Source organism: Pinus tabuliformis, chromosome 9 (genome assembly GCF_031772625.1).
Source record: "Pinus tabuliformis cultivar Carrire ecotype Pingquan chromosome 9, CPIR1, whole genome shotgun sequence".
Classification (NCBI taxonomy): Eukaryota; Viridiplantae; Streptophyta; class Pinopsida; order Pinales; family Pinaceae; genus Pinus; species Pinus tabuliformis.
The window spans coordinates 1,274,243,960-1,274,265,419 of record NC_142307.1 but is presented as its reverse complement, the minus strand read 5'-3'; the positions used below and the strand labels follow the sequence as shown (position 1 = coordinate 1,274,265,419).

General features: G+C 41.8%; 1 protein-coding gene across 3 annotated transcripts in view; it reads right to left on the bottom strand.

The window, feature by feature from the left end:
• LOC149153200 (uncharacterized) overlaps positions 1-21,460 on the bottom strand; it is a 299,597-nt gene that overhangs the window by 36,070 nt on the left and 242,067 nt on the right. For 2 of the 3 annotated variants that reach the window (XM_089441328.1, XM_089441329.1), the window contains 5 exons: positions 20,914-21,058; positions 20,650-20,775; positions 20,416-20,537; positions 20,119-20,250; positions 19,790-19,898 (listed from right to left, as the gene is read on the bottom strand). In XM_089441328.1, coding sequence (XP_089297454.1) covers positions 19,790-19,898; positions 20,119-20,250; positions 20,416-20,537; positions 20,650-20,775; positions 20,914-21,058 — 634 coding nt within the window. Of the gene's footprint in view, positions 1-19,514; positions 19,585-19,789; positions 19,899-20,118; positions 20,251-20,415; positions 20,538-20,649; positions 20,776-20,913; positions 21,059-21,460 lie in introns of all 3 variants that reach the window. The other variant, XR_016263081.1, reaches the window with a different exon arrangement.

The following is a 21,460-nucleotide window of genomic DNA, read 5'->3' as shown; positions in this document are numbered from 1 at the left end:
CAAAATCAACTTTATAAGAATCAATAGGATTCAAGATGATGATCTCAACCAAGGGGGATGATTCACCATATTTGCAGTAAAAAGGTTAAAAAAAAACTACTTTTTCCACTCATATTTTCAACTTATCTCCCTATAGTTTACTTGAATTTTGAGAGGGAGGATTCGTTGGATGCAGAATTTAATTCATCATCCAAGAAGTACCCATGTTGCATAATTTCGATGGACCCCGCTACAAGAAAAATGAGAAATACAAAAACATAATTACAATCAGGGTCCATCGTGATTACTTGATGAACAAATGTCTTTCTCATTTTTTGTTCATCAAGTAATCACAATGGACCCTGATTGTAATTACGTTTTTGTATTTCTCATTTTTCGTGTAGGATCCTCATTAGAGAATTTTTTAGGTAAAAAATGGGCCTCAAAACAAAAATGTACAACCAAAATCAACTTTATAAGAATCAATAGGATTCAAGATGATGATCTCAACCAAGGGGGATGATTCACCATATTTGCAGTAAAAAGGTTAAAAAAAACTACTTTTTCCACTCATATTTTCAACTTATCTCCCTATAGTTTACTCGAATTTTGAGAGGGAGGACTCGTTGGATGCAGAATTTAATTCATCATCCAAGGAGTACCCATATTGCATAATTTCGATGGACCCTGCTACAAGAAAAATGAGAAATACAAAAACGTAATTACAATCAGGGTCCATCATGATTACTTGATGAACAAATGTATTTTTCATTTTTTGTTCATCAAGTAATCACCATGGACCCTGATTGTAATTACGTTTTTGTATTTCTCATTTTTCGTGTAGGAGTCTGTATGCAACATCGAGACTCCTTGGATCCAACAAGTGCTCCCAAATACTTGTTGAAAAAATAGTTTTTTCTTTTTTCCCTCTAAAATTGGATGATGTAATTTAATATTGTTTTATTATTTCCACTATTATTTTGTAATATTCCTTAGGAGGCCCATTTTATACCTCAAAATTTCTCTAATGAGAGGTTGTAGCCTAGCAGCATGCTCTAATCTCTTTCTAGAGTGAGCTTGTTTGGGCATCATGATTTGATCTCCTTCTAGAGTGAGATTGTTTTAGCATCATGCTCTAATCTTTTTCTACAGTGAACTTATTTATTGAGGCCTCTTGGTGAATACCAAATGATGCATATGTGCCATACATCAGGAGTGCTTACTAGGTTATGGCAATGTGGTTGATACGGGTGATTATGATATTAATGATGATGTTTATCTTAATCTTATGTACCATGTGTCACAATTGTTAACTTGATTATGGTATTTGGATTTGTTATAACTTATAACACTTTCATATAGAAATTATGTCAACATGAGAACTTCTAGATTGTCATTATGAATACCCGCCTAGTTAAGAGGGAGTGTTGATTTTTGTAACTATAGTCGGTCTTCATAATGTATGCTAGATTCATTATGAAATTGTAAAAGCATATTTATAAACGCTAAAAGGAAAAAGAAAAATATTTTTGTATTAAGTCCCATTTTGACTTTCAAAAGAAATAAATTTGAAGTTTTTGAAATTCTTAGCTCCAAAATTGTAAAGTCACCCTCCTCCTAGTCAAGTCAGCCCTCCAAATAGCTCAGTTCGGCTCCAATGAAGAGGCACCCATTCAGTCTCATGAAATATTATATAAAGGCACCACTCCATCCCTCCAAAAAGGAAAAGCAAGCTCGCGTATCTAAGGTAGAACAAAGGGCACTTCTGAGGTGGTTCGTATAGCTTTTCTGAGGTAGTTCATATGAAATTTTTTAGGCAATTCGTATGGCATTTCTGAGGCATACATATGTCATTTCTGAGGCAATTCATATGGAATTTCTGAGGCATACGTATGTCATTTTTGAGGCAATTCATATGGAATTTTTGAGGCATACTTATGACATTTCTAAGGAAGTTGTTATGGTATTTTTGAGGCAGTACGTATGACATTTCTAAGGCAGTTCATATAGCATATATAGCATATCTGAGGCAGCCCACTTAACTGTTTTGAGGCCAACAAAGTATGATCTATGGAGGCTAGCGAAGGGTCATTGCAAGGATGAATCTTTGTTGAATTATGGAAGGATGAAGCCCTGTTGTATAAGGAATCAAATCTCTTCAGTGGGAATATTGACTTGACTAGGAGGTTGGACCAGGTTTCACTTAGTAATGGACTAAGATGTATCTCTATTAAATTGAAGAATTCTCTATTGAAAAAGGTTGTTGGGTTTTTCCCCATGTGAGCTTTCCCAGGGTAAATCTTTGTGTTCTTTGTGTCGTTGTCTCTTTATGATTTCATTGTATTAAATATTGCATTTTCGATGTCTTCTTTATAATTTGCTTAATGTTGAATTCATGGATGAAATAAATGTGCAAAGGAATTAAATCATCATAAGGAATTATCAGTATAGAAGACCTATGTAAATTTAACCATTAGTATCATAGCTATGGTGAAAGAGAAGCTTTGAATCCATGATAACAAGATTTAAAGGTCAAGATTTTACCTCCTGTTTGAAGGAATCCTCACTCCATTCTACCAAGCCAATGGTAAATTATCATCCCCTGATCAAGCCGAATCTCGAATGTTTTTCAAAGGACTACTCTTGTTGTGAACATGGAACAGATGTGCAATGGTTGATGTGCGCAATTGCACACACATTCCTTCCTTGTAATTTTCCTCTCTGCACACTTTATTATGTGCATTAACCCTTCGCATACTTCCTCTTTGCACATCCCTCCACATGCCATACTTTCACACATACCTCCCACACAACATAAAACTCCATACATCATGTCATTACTTAACATTAATTACACAAATTACGTGTCATAGAGTCACTTTGCTACCTTTATGTTGATTTTTGTAACTATGGTCGGTCTTCATAATATACACTTGAGTAATTATGAATGTGTAAAAGCATATTTTTAAATGTTGTTGATTTGGGGTAGCATCGGATGTGCTCTAGCCACGAAAATTGGTGGAGAGGCTAAGGCACATGAGATCTCCAATACCCAGAAAGGGTTTGGGCAGATTCTAAACAGTTTGGGAGATATTAAAATAATTAATATTTTTAATGGAGTCCCTAAGTCTAAACTTAGGGAAAATAAAATATTAATGTAAATTAATATAAAATTGTGTTAGAATGGTCCCAAAGTCATGGATCAAGCCAGATCTAATCTTAGCCGTTGATTAGGGACTTAATCTCGACCGTTGATTTGTTAACGACAAAAGTATAAGAAGAAGCTTGAGGGTCACTTGGAGAACAGACCAAGAGACCAAAATTTCGACTTTCTGGGGTTGGGTTTGCTGAAAAAGTTGAGAGAGTGACCAGGAGTTGGAGATGAGGGACAGTGAATACAGAAGCAGAGAAGCAGAGATAGTGTCGAGAGGATCAGCGCAACAGCGGGGAAAGTTGGCACAGAGGCAGAAGCCAGAACTGTCGGGAACAGCCGGAACTGCCAGAACAGAGGGGAAAGTTGACACAGAGGGCAGAAGTCGGAACTGTCGGGAAAGCTGACGCAGAGGGTAGAAGCCCGAACTGCCGGGAACAACTGGAAATGTCGGGAACAGCCAAGAAAGCTGACGCAGAGGGTAGAAGCCGGAACTGCCGAGTTTTTCCTCTCTTGGGTGAGCCGGATTTGGCACCCAAATTGTATTTTGAAACTACTTAATAAATCAAATCCTCAGATAGTTGCACCGATTTTCCCGCATTGGGTTTTTCTGGGGACATTAGTCCAAACATAACAGTGTCATTTGTGTGCTTATTTCTATTTCCTTCAGTTGATGATCTGTAACGTGTTGAGCATGTACTTGTGTTTATTTTTAGTGTTTACATGGTAAATAACTTGTTAATTAATCAGAACAAGTAGGAAGGAATAAATCAAAAAGTACATGGAGGGTTTCTAACAGTTAGACATAGAAATTCCAACATGGTATCAGACGATGGTTGTAGATCACATGAGAACTGAGGACATCAACAGAGCAGAGCAGCAATAGCAAAAAATAGTTGTCCCGAGTGACAGAAGCTGTTCCTAGCAACAAAGCAGCAAGGGAGGGGTGACATAGTGCCTGCGTCATCAAGTTCGAGCCAAGAAAACGCTGCACAGAGGCTGAGGAAGGCAAAGACAGGCTCACGCAAAGCCACACAGAAGCTAGGGGGGCTGACGCAGTTGCCTGAGGAAGCTAGTTTGCCAGTGTCGGGACTACGCAGAGCCTAGGAACTCTCACCTTTAGGTTGCTGGGGTCTAGGAGGTTGTGGGTAAGTTGCAGAGTGGAGCTGGTGGGGTACTATTTACATAACAGTAGCTAACAGGGCAAGGCTAAGGAGGAGGGAGTTGCTACCGAGTGTTTCTAGTCGAGGAATCTGGATCAGTGGTGCAGTTGCATAGACGATCAGAGTAGGGGACATCTTGCCATCGGCAGAAGGGTTTCCAAGAGGGAAATCAAGGCTAAGGAGTCACATCGAGAACTTCCAGGAGGGAAGTAGAAGAGCAGCAGAATGGCACTACACGAGGTAAGAGACCAGGACAGACTGGACGGAGCCTCAAACTTCATAGACTAAAAAGCCAGAATCTTATTCGTACTTCACAGAAATCGTGTCAAGTACTTTGCCTTAAAGACGATAGCGGTCCCAGTTGACCCAGCTGACAATGACAGGTATGAGGAAGCAATGGCGAGGGCCAAGAGTATCAATCTTGACAGGGTCAATGATCATATAGTACCACATGTTGCCGAGAAGAATACGGCACGGGAGATGTGGGAGGCCCTCACCAAGTTGTATCAGCATAATTCCGTGCAGAAGAAGATGCTCCTCGAAAATCAACGGTCATACCAAATGCAAAAGGGAGAACAGATCGACACCTTCCTCGGTCGATTGAAGGAGATTCGAGATCAGTTGACTTCCATAGGGGCCACACCAGATCCAAAGTTGATGGTGAGAACAACCCTGAATGTAGTCTCAGAAGACTGGGAGGTGTTTGTCCAGAGCATATTGGGCAGGGTGACCATTCCAGATTGGGAGGAAATGTGGGCGGTTCTTCGCCAAGAAGAGATCAAGAGGGTGACCAAGATGGGAAGCAGCAGCAAGGGGATCAGAATCGAGAAGGAGGAGGAGGTGGATGCTGCCCTAACATCTGAGGGAAAGAAGCAGGAGAAACAGAAGAAGGACCTCCCCAAGGTCAAATGCTTCCATTGTGGGGAGCTGGGTCATTATGCGACCCAGTGTCCAAGGAAGAAGAGCAAGGGAGAGGCCTCCGAGACCAAGGTTGTGCCAGCAAGGGCAGAGAAGGAAGTGGAGACAGACAATTACCGTGCCATAAGTGCACGCACACCACTTGAGTGGAAGTGGGGAGACATTGAGTTATAGTCAGACGAACTACAAGCAATGAGGGGCAGGATCCTCGAGGTACCCAGCCTCTTGGATTAGACCTTCCTACGGGAGCCCTGAAGAGGAGTAGCAGTACTGGCAAATGTCAGTAGAGATGGATGCGGATGGAGCGATAGAGGGAGCTACAGTGTAGGATTCCCAGGACAACGTGAGGCAGTAGTGCAAGAAGCACGGGAGTGTTGCACCGGTGCAAGATGGCACAGAGGTGTGCACCGGTGTGAGATGCATAGAGTTTTGCAGCAGTGCAAAGGTCAGAGAGGGAGCACTTGTCAGTGACAGAGGGAGCTTCAGCATCAGGGGTGTTTCTAGCCTAACGGAGATGTCAGAGTTGGGAGATCAATTACTTACTTCTCAGTAACCGGGTTGTAGTGCATCAATTCGCAGTGGTAGTGCTATGGGCAGCACGATGAGAGGGGTTGCAGTGCAGATGTAGCAGTGGCAGTGGCAGGGCCATGGGCAGTAGCATGAATGCAAAGGGAGTTGCAATAGGAATGCAGCAGTGGCAGTGGTAGTGGCAGGGCCATGGGTAGCAGTACAAGATGCAGCAGTGCAGAGGATGTTAGGCAGCAAGCCTAGCATCAGCACAAGGACCGATGCTAGATGATCAGAGTGATGCTCAGTGAGGAGTATTACTAGAGCACAATCCTCGCTAAGAGGGAGTGTTGATTTGGGGTAGCATCGGATGTGCTCTAACCACGAAAATTGGTGGAGATGCTAAGGCACATGAGATCTCCAATACCTAGAAAGGGTTTGGGTAGATTCTAAACAGTTTGGGAGATATTAAAATAATTAATATTTTTAATGGAGTCCCTAAGTCTAAACTTAGGGAAAATAAAATATTAATGTGAATTAATATAAAATTGTGTTAGAATGGTCAAAAGTCATGGATCAAGCCAGATCTAATCTTAGCCGTTGATTAGGGACTTAATGTCGGCTGTTGATTTGTCAACGAGAAAAGTATAAGAGGAGGCTTGAGGGTCACTTGGAGAACAAACCAAGAGACCAAGATTTCAACTTTCTAGGGTTGGGTTTGCTGAGAAAGTTGAGACAATGATCAAGAGTTGCAGCTGAAGGGCAGTGAATACAGAAGCAAAGAGGCAAAGATAGTGTCGGGAGGATCAGCAGCAGCTAAGAAAGCTGACACAGAGGGCAGAAGCCGGAACTGTCAGGAACAGCCAGAAACTGTAGGAACAGCCGGGAAAGCTAACGCAAAGGGCAAAAGACGGAACTGTTAGGAACAACCGAAACTATCGGGAACTACCGAAACAGTCGGGAAAGCTGACGCAGAGGGCAAAAGCCGAAACTGCCGGGAACAGCGGAAATTGCCGGGAACTGCTGGAACAATCAGGAAAGCTGAAGCAAAGGGCAGAAGCCGAAACTGCCGCGAACAGCCAAAACTGTCGGGAACTGCCGGAACAGCCAGGAAAGCTGACGCAAAGGGCAAAAGCCGGAACTGCCGATATTTTTCTTGTTGAGTGAGCCAGATTTGGCACCCAGTTTGTATTTTGAAACTGCTTAATAAATCAAACCCTCAAATAGCTGCACCAATTTTCCCGCATTGGGTTTTTCTTGGGACATTAGTCCAAAAATAACGGTCTCATTTGTGTGCTTGTTTCTATTTCCTTCAATTGATGATCTGTAATGTGTTGAACATGTACTTGTGTTTATTTTCAGTGTTTACATGGTAAATAACTTCTTAATTAATCAGAACAAGTAGGAAGGAATAAATCAGAAAGTATATGGAGGGTTTCTAACGGTTAGACTTAGAAATTCCAACAAATGCTAAGAGTCAAAAGAGAATTATTTTTGTATTAAGTCTCATTTGGGTTTCCATAAGAAATTTGAAATTTTTGAAATTAAAGTTCTTGACTCCAAAATTATAAAGTCTGCATCCTCCTAGTCAATTCAACCCTCCAAATAGCTTAGGTCGGCTCCGATAAAGAAGCACCGATTCAGTCTCATGAAATATTATATAAAGGCACCACTTTGTCCCTCCAAAAAGGAAAACCAATCTCACATATCTAAGGCAGAATGAAGGGCACTTCTAAGGAAGTTCACATAAATTTTATGGGGTAGTTCGTATGACATTTATGAGGTAGTTTGTATGGTATTTCTAAGGCAGCATGTATGACATTTCTAAGGCAGTCCATATAGCATATCCGAGGCAATTGTTTTGAGGCCAGAGTATGATCTACGAAGGCTAGGAAAGGGTCATTGAAAGGATGAACCTCTGTTGAATTATGGAAGGATGAATCTTTGTTAGATAAGGAATCAAATCTCTTCGGTGGGAAGATTTACTTGACCGGGAGGATGGACTAGGTTGACCTAGTAATGGACATAGATGTATCTCTATTGAATTGAAGAATTCTCTATTGAAGAGAGTTGTTGGGTTTTTCCCATGTGGGTTTTCTTGGGGTAAGGTTGTCTCTTTATGATTTCATTGTCTTAAATATTGCACTATTGATGTCTTCTGTATAATTTGCTTAATGATGAATTCATGGATCTCTATTGACATAGATGTATCTCTGTTGAATTGAAGAATTCTCTATTGAAGAGGGTTGTTGGGTTGTTCCCCGTGTGGGTTTTCTTAAGGTAAATCTTTGTGTTCTTTGTGAGGTTGCCTTTTTATGATTTCAATGTCTTAAATATTGCACTATTGATGTCTTGTGTATAATTTTCTTAAAGATGAATTCATGGATGAAATAAATGTGTAAAATAATTAAATCATAATAATGAACTATCAATAATAGAAGACCTATGTAAATTTCAACACATTCCTCTCACATTCCTCTTTTTTCTCGGTTCGAGTCATTTAAAGGATCAATCAAGAAAATTCATCTCCAAGTAAAGGCGATGTGGTGGAAATCGTACTTTGATAGGTTCTCACTATGACTCCCCTCATAAAGCATGATAATGAGTTACTAACTTCTACTTATTATTTTGTCTCGTCCAATAAAATGACAAGAGACGAGATGGCATATTAGTAATTGTACAAGACACTGAGGAGTTAACAACTAAAACTCACTAAAAGGCTTTATTGACCAGTCATATATCACTAAGTACAACAAACAAATGGTTGCAAGAAGGAAGAAAGAGCCATTTTGTAGTAACATGTTCAAACTTCAATTCACTTGCTTTCTTAGATAAAAAAAATCATTAGTCAATTACATATTAATGGTATTTGAACTTATCTCTAGACAAGAATAGAAATAACAAGATTTGGACCATCATACTAGTAAATGTTGAATGTATTCCCAAAGTTTTCGATTTCAAAGAAATAGTTTGTCATGTCCCTTCTCAAAAACATTAGTAACGAGGTGTTGCTACACAATCTTGCACATTTTTTACTTAGGAAGAGGGCCCCACACTTCGACTCAGGGACTTAGGGGCCAAATCGACTTTATTTGGTAGCTAGTGGAATGTGGGGGCCACCCACATGGGGAATTCGAACTAGCCATTCGACATGCTTGGAGGGAAATCGAATGGAGGGATGGAGAGGCCCACATGAGGTTAAGGAGGCCTAGGGAGATATAAGGAAAGATCAGCTCTCATTTTGGTTCATCTTTGACATTTGCAAATAAACACACATCTGTTCATTCTGATGTTTAGCGAGTCTACCAGTTGTTTAGCCACGAGTCTCTCACACGGGAGATTCAACCTCTACTTTGGGGGACCAGCTGTGCCCGCCCTAAGGATGCTGTTCTACAAGAGTTTTTAGGAGTTCCAAGGTAATGACACACACCAGCAAGTTGCAACCAGTGTAGAGAAGAGAGTGTGTATTTCTAGGCAGCCAAGAATCACGCAAAGGGAGTTTTGGACCAGCAGGGATCACATAGCTTGTCGGGAGGTCAGGGAACTAAGGTAGCAACATTGGACATGCATTTTCATTGAAGCTTTCAGCGAACTGAACCAACATTCCAACAATTTGAACTGCTGGGCTAAGGGACAGCGCAGAGGCCACACAACGGATTTTCGTGGTACTTGGGAGCAGCTGAGTTGGGCCAAGAGATCATCCAGGGAGTCAAGGATTGTAAAGCATGGGTGAACTCAACATTTTGGAAGAGTTTTCAGGTGGATTTACATGCAGTTTCCAGCAAGTCAAAATTGGAAACTAGAGCTAACGTGAGGCTCCAAGGGGGTCGAAAATCAAAAGTCCAAACCAGCTAAAATCCTTTCCGGGTTTTTCTGGGTTTTGGCCAAGAAGTCTATGGTTAAAAGCATATAAATTTCTAGGCAATTTTAGTGCACCTTCCAGCCATTCGAACTTCAACAGAGGAGTAGATTCCTGGGCAGCGCAGTGCAAATTGGTGCAACATCTGGGAGGCCTTCAACTCAGTGATTTTGCTACCTGGTTTTGGTCCTGCTTGTCCTTTGAGACAAGCCCAAGTGTACCATTCCATTATCTATTGTATTTGACTTGCAAAAATATAATAAAATGGCTCAGAAGTTCTCCATTTGCAGCGTTTATATGGGTGTTTGCTGAATATTTCGTTTTTGTAATTTGTTGCATGTATTATTTGCTTGTTATCACTTGTATTCCTATTTAGGATCATTACAGTGGTATCAGATCCTAGTTCTTGGCTCAATTGTGGGGATTGTCTCCTATGAGAGAAGGGGACCAGTAGAACATCACCTACCGGAGACAAAGGTACAGGAGCAGAGAAAGGGAGTTAGAGATTACTCCAGAGACGGAGGACAGGGGGAAAGCAGTAGAAGAAGAGGAGGAAATGGCAAAACCCAAGAGCAAGGAAGAGATGGCTTTCGACAGCCTTCTGAGATCCCTAAGTGACTTAGCCAAGGGACAGAAAGACATGCTAGAAGAGATCAAGTCGCAAAACAAAGAAAGGGCCACACCTAGAGGGTTTCTGTGTGGGGAAACTTTTGGGGCCTCTCAGCCATTCGATCACCCCTCACCAGCAGAGCAGTGCCCTTCAGTCAGTGTGCCAACTCGTGCCACACTAACTTCCTTCATGCCAATAGCACAAATCGAGCCTGCAAAGGAGGAAGAACTCCCTCAGATGGGAGATTACTTTAGAGAGTGGCAGTCTATGGATGAAGACTTTAAAGAAGCCCTCTCCTTCAAAGATTACTGCAAGCTCAAGAAGAGTGAGATGAACAAGGGGTATGGAGGACAAGGGATCCAGAACTACGAGCTGCAGAGAACCATAGGGAGGATGTATTTACCTACTTTCGATGGCACCGCCAAGTGCACGGCCAGGGCTTGGGTTGAGAAGATGGACACCTACTTCCAACTCAACCGGATGATAGAGCAGGAAGCCATTAAGATGGCCACACTGCACATGGAAGGTGGAGCCCGTGATTGGTGGTTTCATGGCTTGACCACCCTAGAGCATGTCCACATAGTTTCTTATGGGGACTTCACCAAGAGGGTGGTGGAGCGATTTGATCAAAGGGATATGGAGGCTTATTTCAGATAGCTCACCCAACTGTGCCAAATAGGCAACCCAGAGCAGTACTTCTCAAATTTTCCACGGGTGTCGGTGATGGTCCTGGATCTATTCGAGGCAAGGAGGGTGTATACCTTCATTGAGGGATTGCTTGAGCCCCTGTGTGGACTAGTGAAGTCATGTAGACCCTCCACGTTGTAGGAAGCAATCTTGTGTGCCAAAGATCTGCAAGGGCCCATCCCCAAGACCAGAGCACCATTTCCTGCATGGACCCCTTTCCCACAAAAGGGGCATGAGACTAGACCTCCACCTTAGAGGACCACATAGGGGAGTGGGCAGTTAGATGAGAAGACACGAAAGGACCTCTGGAGGAGGAAGTTGTGCTTCACATGAAGAGAGCCCTGGGCACCAGGCCATTGGTGCACTGCTGGGAGAGCACACTACATTGAGGTCTTCTTTGATTGTGACCAGGAGGACGAGGTGGAGCAGGATTGCGATGGGGCAAATGGCGAGAGTCCGACAGACAAAGGGCCACCACCACCACCTCCACAAGGTGGGGCATCCCTTTGCCCCAGCAGGGGTAGTTCTCGCTTCCTTATGTAAAATTCCCAAATTTTTGACACTGGGGATCAAAGGCATTGTACAGGGATAGAGAGTGTTAGTGCTAGTGGACAGTGGGGCAGTGCTAGTGGACAGTGGGGCTACCCACAATTTCATAGATGCCCAGTTGATCCAACGGAGGGGCCTCACCACAGTAGAGTTTGAGGACTTCTTAGTCCTAGTACCAGGTCACCATACCATCTAGTGCACTAGATATGTGCTTTCCTTGACAGTAGTTATGGGGAACTACTTAATGACAAACCACTTCTTTATGGTCGATGTGCCAAACACCAGCGTGGTGATAGGTGTCCAGTGGTTGTATTCCCTTGGGTGAGTCACGACATACTGGAGCAAACTAGAGATGGAGTTCATTGGGCCAGATGGAGAACTAGTAGTCTTGAGAGACATGCAGCCTTATCCACCTCAGACTGTTTCGGGCCACAGGATGGAGGCAGAATTACAACATGTGGACATTGCATGGACAGTGGAGTTTGAGGATCTTAGAGGTTGGGGGATAGGCGCAGCCACCACCAGCAGACATACAGGCTTTGCTGGACAAGTATGCAGTAGTGTTTGGGGGCATTCCACCAGGGCAGCCACCAGACAGGGGATTTGAGCACACCGCTGAGTTGGAGTCAGGTGTGTAGGCAGTGATCACTACTCCTTACAAGCATCCCAAAGCCTATAAGGATGAGATAGAGAAGGCCATCTAGGAGTTGCTTGCATTGGGCCATATCAAGCCAAGTTCCAGTCCTTTCGCTTCTTCAGTGGTGTTGGTGAAGAAGAAGGATGGAACCCTTCGGATGTGCATTGCCTATCGAGCCCTCAATTGGAAGACACTAAAGAACTGGTACCCTATTCCCCGCATAGATGAGCTTAGAGGAACCAGGTACTTCACTAAGATTGATCTCCGTTCAGGGTACCACCAAATTAGGGTGAAGGATCAAGATATCCCTAAGACTGCTTTTCGATGCCACTATGGGCGCTTTGAGTTTCTGGTCATGCCATTTGGGCTGACCAATGCTCCGACCAACTTCCACTCATGCATGAACCATGTCTTACGGGGACAGTTGAGGTGGTTTATGCTAGTGTTCTTCAACGAAATTCTAATTTACAGCCGGACATGGGAGGAGCACCTCCAACACTTGGAGGAGGTATTGTGCATTCTAGAGGAGCAGCAGTTTTGTGCCAAGCTCTCCAAGTGCGAGTTTGGGTTGACAAAGATGCTCTACCTAGGGCATATCATTGGAGTTGATGGGGTGAAGGTCCACGAGGAGAAGATTCGGGCCATCCGGGATTGGCTAGTACCCCGAGATGTGACTACGCTGAGGGGATTCTTGGGTATTTGCACCTACTACAGGAAGTTTGTCAAGGGTTCTCACAGCTGGCAGCACCCTTGACCGACTTGACCAAGAAGGGGGCCTTCGCACGGACCGATGGAGCATAGATTGCCTTCGATCACCTCAAGGAGGTGATAAGCAATTGCCCTGTTTTGGCATTTCCAGATTTTTCTCGGCCATTCACGGTGGAGTGTGATGCATCCAGGGTAGGAGTTGGAGCAGTATTGTCACAGGAGGGGCATGCCATTTCTTTCGAGAGTTGAAACCTCCTACCGCATGAGCTGTCATATTCCATATATGACAAGGAGATGCTGGCCATTATGCATGCATGGGCCAAGTTATGCCAGTACTTGGTGGGCAACCGGTTCAAAGTGAAGACTGATCACAACAGTCTTCGACATTTCATGGGGCAACAAGGCCTCAATGATAGGCAATAGAGATGGGTTAGCAAGGTGCAGGCCTATGACTTCGACATAGAGTATGTGCGGGGGAAGCACAATGTGGTGGCCGATGCTCTATCTAGAAGACTAACTGAGTTATCTCTCATGAGCATCTGCCGTGATTGGAAGGCTCAGTTGTTGGTGGAGTACTCCAAGGATAGGAAGGCATGCGAGGTATTGGAGGGTACCCATGTAGATGAGTGTTAACGTGTGATGGATGAGGTCATCTATTGCAAGGGGCGCATTTACTTAGTGCCCAATTCACAGTTGAGGGAGAGGGTACTCCAGGCAGCACATGATTCACCATTGTCCAGGAACCAAGGGTTCTGAAAGACTTATATGGCTGTCCGAGAGAGATTCACGTGGAAGGGCCTCAAAGAGGACGTGCTGCAGCACGTACGGGAGTGTGAGGCTTGTTAGCGGAACAAGGGGGAGCTAACCCACCCTGTAGGATTGCTACAACCACTTCCCATCCCGAAGGGGAAATGGGAAAGTATTTCGATGGACTTCATCACGCTACTCAACACAAAAAGGATTGAAGGATTCACACTTAAATAGGCATTTAACTAAAATTAACCAAGATTCTTGCATATCACCTTAGTTTTAGGATCTGCATTTCATATAAGTTCATCTGAGCAACAGTCATTAATCGATTACTTGGTCTTCATTTCCCTACCAAGATCGTTGATTCCATAAGGCACTAGTATTAATCATTTAAAATCTAATCAAATCCTAAGTCTTGCTAAATCTTAATCAAGTATGTCTCCCGAACTGGTTGGCTCCCAACTAGTTCTTCTTCATTCCATTTTTCCATAGGGTCTACCCCCCTTAGCCTGTTGTAGGGAGATAGCTTAACAGAGAGATTGGGGATCAGGGTGACAGCGCCCGATCTGAGCATTGTCGCGGAGCCTAGACACTCTGTGCGACAACACTCCCCACAGTGGAAGCACTTCACCTTAGAGATGTCCTTCTTCTTCCTCTTCCCTTGTTGTCCCGCAAATGCCAGAGTTGCATCCTCTTCCTCCTCTTTCTTGATTCGACCCCCTTTGCTACTACTCCTCGCCTTGGTCAACAGTTCTGAGGGTTTTATTAGTATGCAAATTTCTTGAGTACAACTAGGGTGTCAAACTGGCTCACCCAATAGATATTTTTACACGGCAGGAATACCTCTTTTCAGAGACAGATATTCAGCGAGTCTACACCAGGAAAATCCTTCCAGCGCTTCTCCAAGGCTTTGCGTCAACCCTTCTAGCCTCAACGTAGCTCTACAACCCTCTACATCAACCTTCTGCCTCTCTGCGTCACCCACACAGGCCCCTCAAACTCTACGCAATCTCTAGCTGCCTCTGCATGGCTTCTGCTACCTCTATGTAGCTCTAACTGCCTCTACATAGCCTCTCTGTCACTGCGCTGACCCTCAAGCACTATCTTTGCCTCTCTGCAATGTACTCATTGCCCCTCGTTGCAACTCATATCACTTATTCGAATTTTCTCAGCGAACCCCGCTCCAGAAAATCGAACTGACTAATCAATCTTGGTGCATCTCCAACTAACCCTCAAGCCTCCTCTTATACTTTCCCTGTTGAGTCTTTAACCGCCAAGATTAAGTCTTTAATCAACGGCTAAGATTAGATTTGGCTTGATCCATGTCATTTAGAACATTCTCACCCAGTTTTATATTAATACCCATTAATATTTTAATTTCCCTAAGTTTAGACTTAGGAACTCCTTAAAAAATATTAATTATTTTAATATCTCTCTAACCGGGTGGAATTTCCCCAAACCATTTCTGGGTCTTGGAGATCTCATGTGCTTTAGCCTCTCCACCAATTTTCATGGCTAGAGCACATCCGATGCTACCACAAATCAACATGAACCTCTCTTCACTCTTTCCTGATCGAGCAAAGACTTGCATAATTGATCATGGGCAACAATAGCCAAAAGAACCTAGTGTTCTAGTAATTGATCAACTCACTGTAACTTTATTCTACAACACATCTTAAACCATATCATCATGGATGTGTCAAGGAAACATGTTCATGAACATTCATCTCCCATGAGTGTTCTATCACTTTGTGCATTGAATGTTTCAATTATACAATTGTCTACACCTTGGAATTGTTGTGATCTACGCACTCCCTACTACTATGATCACAAGGAAATCTCTAAAAGTTCAGAAATCTTTGTTCTTCTTTGGTGTTTATCATTCCTAATTGATCATGGACAATAGTAACCAAAAGAACCTATTTCCTTGGAAAATGATCAACTCACTACAACTTTGTTCTACACCACATCCTAAACCATATCATCATGGATGATGCGTCAGCATGTTCATCAACATTTATTCCCCATGAGTGTTCTATCACTTCGGGCATTGCATGTTTCAATTATACAATTCACTATGAAGTTACACCTTTGAATTTTTGTGATCTACTTCTTGGGAGTCGGGACTCCCTATTTACAAGGAAATCTCCATAAGTTCAGAAATCTTTGTTCTTCTCTGGCGTTTATCATTCCTAACTTGAAGTAACCTTCTCAATAGTGTTCAAGCTTCGCACTTCATTAGGGAGGTGAAATTTTTCAATCCTTGTTGAGTCTAACAAAGTGCTGATTTCTGGTAGCATCGGATGTGCTTTATGTTGATTTGGGGTAGCATTGAATGTGCTCTAACCTTGAAAATTGGTGGAGAGGGTAAAGCACATGAGATCTCCAAGACCCAGAAATGGTTTGGGCAGAATCTAGCCTGTTTGGAAGATAATAAAATAATTAATATTTTTAATGGAGTCCCTAAGTCTAAACTTAAGGAAAATAAAATATTAAAGTGAATTAATATAAAACTGAGTTAGAATGGTCCAAAAGTCATGGATCAAGCTAGATCTAATGTTAGCCGTTGATTAAGGACTTAATCTAAGCCATTAAATTGTTAACGAGAAAAGTATAAGAAGAGGCTTGAGAGTCAATTGGAGAACACACAGAGTTAATCAAGAATTCGATTTTTTGGGGCAGGGCTTGCTAAGGAAAATCAAAGGAGTGATCAGAGTTGCAGCTAAGGGGTAATGAATACAATAGTAGAGAGGCAGAGATAGTACTGGGAACATAAACGCAGAAGTCAGGAGAGGGTTGACGCAGAGCCAGCTAGAGGCCACGCAGAGGCAACCAGGAGCTGCGAAGAGCCTGAGGAGGGCCAGCGTGGGAGATGCAGAGGCTCCAAAGGCTGACACAGAGCCCTGAGAGGCTAACGCTGGGCCAAATAGGCTAACGTTGGGCCAGAGAGGCTGACGCTGGGAGATTTCGTGGGGCATATTGGAGCTGGAGAGTTGGATAGGGTGACACAATCCCTATCAGGGTGACAGAGAGGAGCAGAAGCGCTGCAGTGTTGTTGTGGGATCATTCCTCCGGTGATTTAGCTGAAATATCTATCTCCAACTGAGAGGTACTACTGCCGAGGGCATTCTCTATTGGGTGATCCATTTCTGGCACCCAAATTGTATTCTGAAACTGCTTAATAATAAAACCCTCTGATAGCTGCACCAATTTTCCCGCATTGGGTTTTTCCGGGGACATTAGTCCAAAAACAATGGTGTCACTTGTGCTTGTTTTCTTTCAGTTGATGATCTATATGTGTTGATACTGTACTTGTATTTATTTTCAGTATTTACATGGTAAATAACCTGTTAAGAAACTGAACAAGTAGGAAGAAATAAATCAGAAAGTACAGGAAGAATTTCTAACGGATAGACTTAGAAATTCCAACACTCTAAGTCTCAGATTTTGCAGGGAGGCTTGGGCACATGTATTCCTAACTTGAAGTAACCTTCTCGATAGTGTTCAATCTTCGCACTTCATTAGGGAGGTGAACTTTTTCAATCCTTGTTCACTCCAATAAAGTGTTGATTTCTAGTAGCATCGGATGTGCTCTAAGTCTCAAATTTTGCAGGGAGTCTTGGGCACATGTATTCCAAAGAACCCAGAAAGCGTTTTGGGAAATTCCAACCGAAGAAAATTTTATTAAAATAATTAATTATTTTTAATGGGACCCTAAGTCTAAACTTAGGAAAATAAAATAATTAATCGGTATTAATCTAACTGTGGGTGTAACTTCTAGAAGAAGATGAGGATCAAGCAGAAATGATCTTAGCCATTGATTAGTTTCTAATCTGGTTCGTTGAATGTCAACGAGAAGATTATATAAAGAAGCTTGAGGGTCAATTGGAAAACACACAGAGAGTTCAAAAGGTTGATTTTCTGAAGCAGAGCGGAGGAGCTACAAGGAGATTTTTGATAGTGGGCTATTGCAGTGAGGGGCAAGGATAGTTGGGTTGGAGTATCTTCACCAGGACCTAGGATCAAGCAGAAATGATCTTAGCCATTGATTAACTTCTAATCTAGGTCGTTGAATGTCAATGAGAAGATTATTTAAGGAAGCTTGAGGGTCATTTGGAAGACACACAGAGAGTTCAAAAGGTCAATTTTCGAAAGCAGAGCGGAGGAGTTGCAGGGAGATTTTCGATAGTGGGCTATTGTAGTGAGGGGCAGGGATAGTTGGGTTGGAGTATCTTCACCGGGACCTAGGATAAGCAGCAAAGAGAGGTAGAGAGACACTAGAAGGGTTGACGTTGGGCCATAAGGGCCCACGAATAGCTTGACATTGAGCTAGAAGGGCTCACGCAAAGACAGCGCAGTCATCCAGAGCAGAAGTCTGAGTTTTGCAGAGGAGCTGACATTTCTAAGCCAAGAAGGCAGGAAACTTCTCCAGAAGGCAAGACGTTTCCCAGTTGAGCTAACGCAGAGCCTTGTGAGGCTGACGCAGGGCCAGCGCAAAGATAGCTGGGGATAGTTGGTTCAGATACCGGAACAATCGGGATTTGCCGGGTAGAGTGAGGTAATCTCACTAAGTTTTTCTGTCGGTTTATTTTCTCTGTAACTAGATTGCCATAAGGGCATCCAAAGTTGTATTCAAAAACTACTGCTTAATAATATAAAACCCTTAGAGTTGTTGCACCGGTTTTCCTATATTGGGTTTTTTCGAGGACATTTGTCCAAAAAACACTGTGTCACTTGTGTGGATTTTTCTCTATTGTTCTGTTCTTGTTTTGGGCAAATAAATTAATTAAGTGAAAGCTGCAGTTGTATTAGCTTCTAAATTTGTTGTAGGAAACAATAAATAATTTGTTTCAGTAATTAACACATAGGAGAAGTTTAATCAATTGTTGCAGTGGTTGATTCGGGTGGGATTCTCAAATTTTCACACAGTGCAGGATTGAGTTACATCATTTTAAAAACATCCATGTTCGTGGTTCTTTTCAACCCAAGACTATGGAGATCACATTTTCTCCACGTGTGCTTTAACAATGCATGGTCAGTTGGGTTCTTCAGCACATAGGACATTCAAGTTTTTTTTCTTTCAACTGTTGCAACCAAACACGTTTGACATTTGGTGAATGCACTCCCATTTTAGTCAGACATTCCTTTTAACACTCTCTCACTATCCACAAAGGCCAATCTAGTCAACACACAGTTTTTGCTGACTATGGCGTCCTTGAAAAGGTGTACCATTGAGAGAAACTGACATTCAACGGGAAGGAAATTTTTGTCACAGCTCCTAGTGGACTTAGCACAATTTGTATTATATTTTTATTTTTCCTTTTGTATGTTAATCTAGCCTATGCTATTGTAACAATTTTCCATATGTGACTTGGTCTAAGATAATCAATCACCTATCTTTCCATTTTTTTATTTTACTTGTACATCTCATAAGAGACTTGGTCAAACATTATCACTCTCTACCTAATATCATAAGAGACTTGGTCAAAGATTATCACTCTCTACCTAATAGCAATATACGTGTGTGTACAATGTACGCAGTTACAACAATCACCTTTGTACTTGCGTTATTTCCCTTTTATGCATGAGTATTTATATTATGGTCTAACTGTGCTCATATCTGTTGGAGAGGGTGCACTTGATGTTTGACCCACGTGGTTACATTTTCTCTCAAGAATCCGCAAGTGAATAGCACATCCAGCCTTTTACTTTTTTCTGTCTGCAAACTTATGATGTATATACTATAAATTTCATCTTGATTGTTGGCATTTGAGGTAGGAATAGGGAAAATCATTCACTAAATACTTCTATATGTTGGCAGAACCCTATGTTCATTGTATTAGCTTGCCCCAAGCACACCAGTATAGATTTTGTGTTACTGCTAGTATCTAGTGGGATAAGCACAATCAATATTCTATACTGGATTGCACCTTATGATTTTCCTGGTTAATAGATGAAAATATATTAAGGAAACTGAATGGATGACACTACCCAACCTTTTGAACTAGTAAGGACAAATTATGTGCTCAGTCGCATAACAGCACTGCAGTAATGATGACTGGTAATCTACATATTGACACAAAGAGAAGCAAGCAAATTAGCATGTCAAATACCTTACAACAAGTTTAGAAAACTAATTGGAACAAACGGTACACTTTGAAATTTCCTATGCTTCCAAAAGGCACTGGATAGTAATGTGAGGAAACCTTAATAGCAAAACATGAGGCTGCTGAAACACAGATCATGTTCACATAATTATCCAACTGCTTACCACAAAGAAAGTGGATGACCTTATTTTTTGACGGGTGTAAACTGCCCACACCTCATCCTTGCCAGGATATATAAAATAAGAGCATGGGAACTTATAGTAGCTTTTTACCCTGCAAATACAGTCAAGTAAGACTGAAATATTGGATCTTTTACAAGAGTATAACAAAAGTATTCTCTCCTTGATTGTAAGTTCCCAAGGAAGAACAAAAAATTTAACATAACATCTGAAGTGGAATTACGACAATCAAAACAAAGTTGCAGTTCTGTTTTAACAGCTAGACATTAATGCATTTGTGTAGAGAATTAGACAAAAATACGGCAGTAAAATACCTATGAGAGAAAGAGCACCAGCTGTCTTGGATTTCAGAGTCATGCCATATATTAAACATTCCAGTTCCACGATCAGGACTCCACATGTCAGTTTCCCGTGGAGTATAATCATATGCCAACTCCAGAAATTTCCTGACACATTTGACATGTGAAGGTATGAGAGAAACAAAGAAACTCCTGTAATAGAAAAACTGAAGTGGCTGTGGATTTTGGTAGAAGTGAAAAGGGGTTCTGAAGCATTATCAAGTCAACAAGAATTCACTGTGATTAGCAAGCCAAAAATCCAAGCACGCTCACACTTCTATTTGGATATATTGCTTTTCCCCAGTATTGCCAGTTTTTGAGAATCTGCCTCCCGATCGTTTGATAATGAGAGCATACCAGTTAGGTTGCTCATATGTATTGTACAGTGCCCAAATCTGCTCCAGAATCACTATTAAATTAAATCTAATTAAACGAAGGCTTTAATAAATAGCAAGCATCTTTAGGACTTGATCAATATCAAAGATGAAGCTTCAAATAGACACTCACATCTCCTTCTTCCATGACACAGCATTCATGTTCTGAAATACTTTCAAATGGAACAATCTGCTCCACATTCTTTATCCTCAAGGATCTATTCAACAGAGAACTGAGGAGATATGCAACCACCTTAACCTATAATTGAAACAGTAATGGACATTATGGTGTTACACTAATGTAAAAAATTCCAACTATTACAAGACTTAAATAGATTTGAAATAGATTTAAACAAGCATGGTAAAGAACTGAAAACCGGAGAACAGAGATACTCACTGAGAAAGTGTTCCCTAATAACCTCCATCTGATTTTGTATTTTTCATCTTTTTCTTCTGTCAATGGCGACCCGATGGTATCACAACATTTGGTTGATTTCCCAGTCTTCATAGATTTCGTGGACTTTCCAGATGACTCTGGGCTCCTAAAAGAGATAGCAATGCTCACAGAGAAATTTATTAGACTATAACTACATAATTTACAGACAACAGTGAAAGTATACGGAAAAGAGGCACGAAATTTCAAAAAGTCGAACTCCTTATTTGAAACTGCGAGAAAACCCCATTCTGATTTTTTTCCATCAACAAGGTTAGTTAATGAAAGATTTACGAGGAAGACATCAACATCCAGAGAGAGCGGTACTGCAGTATCACTGTAATTTTGATTCCTTGCTTAAGTAGTCAAATATAAAACAACGGACTAAATATTTGCAATTTAACCAGGGGTGTCCAGTGGCTGGTTTATCAAAAACACTTCTGCAATTAAAATGCCATGACAATGATACACAAATACTTCTATTCTAAATATATACAGCTTGATGGTAACA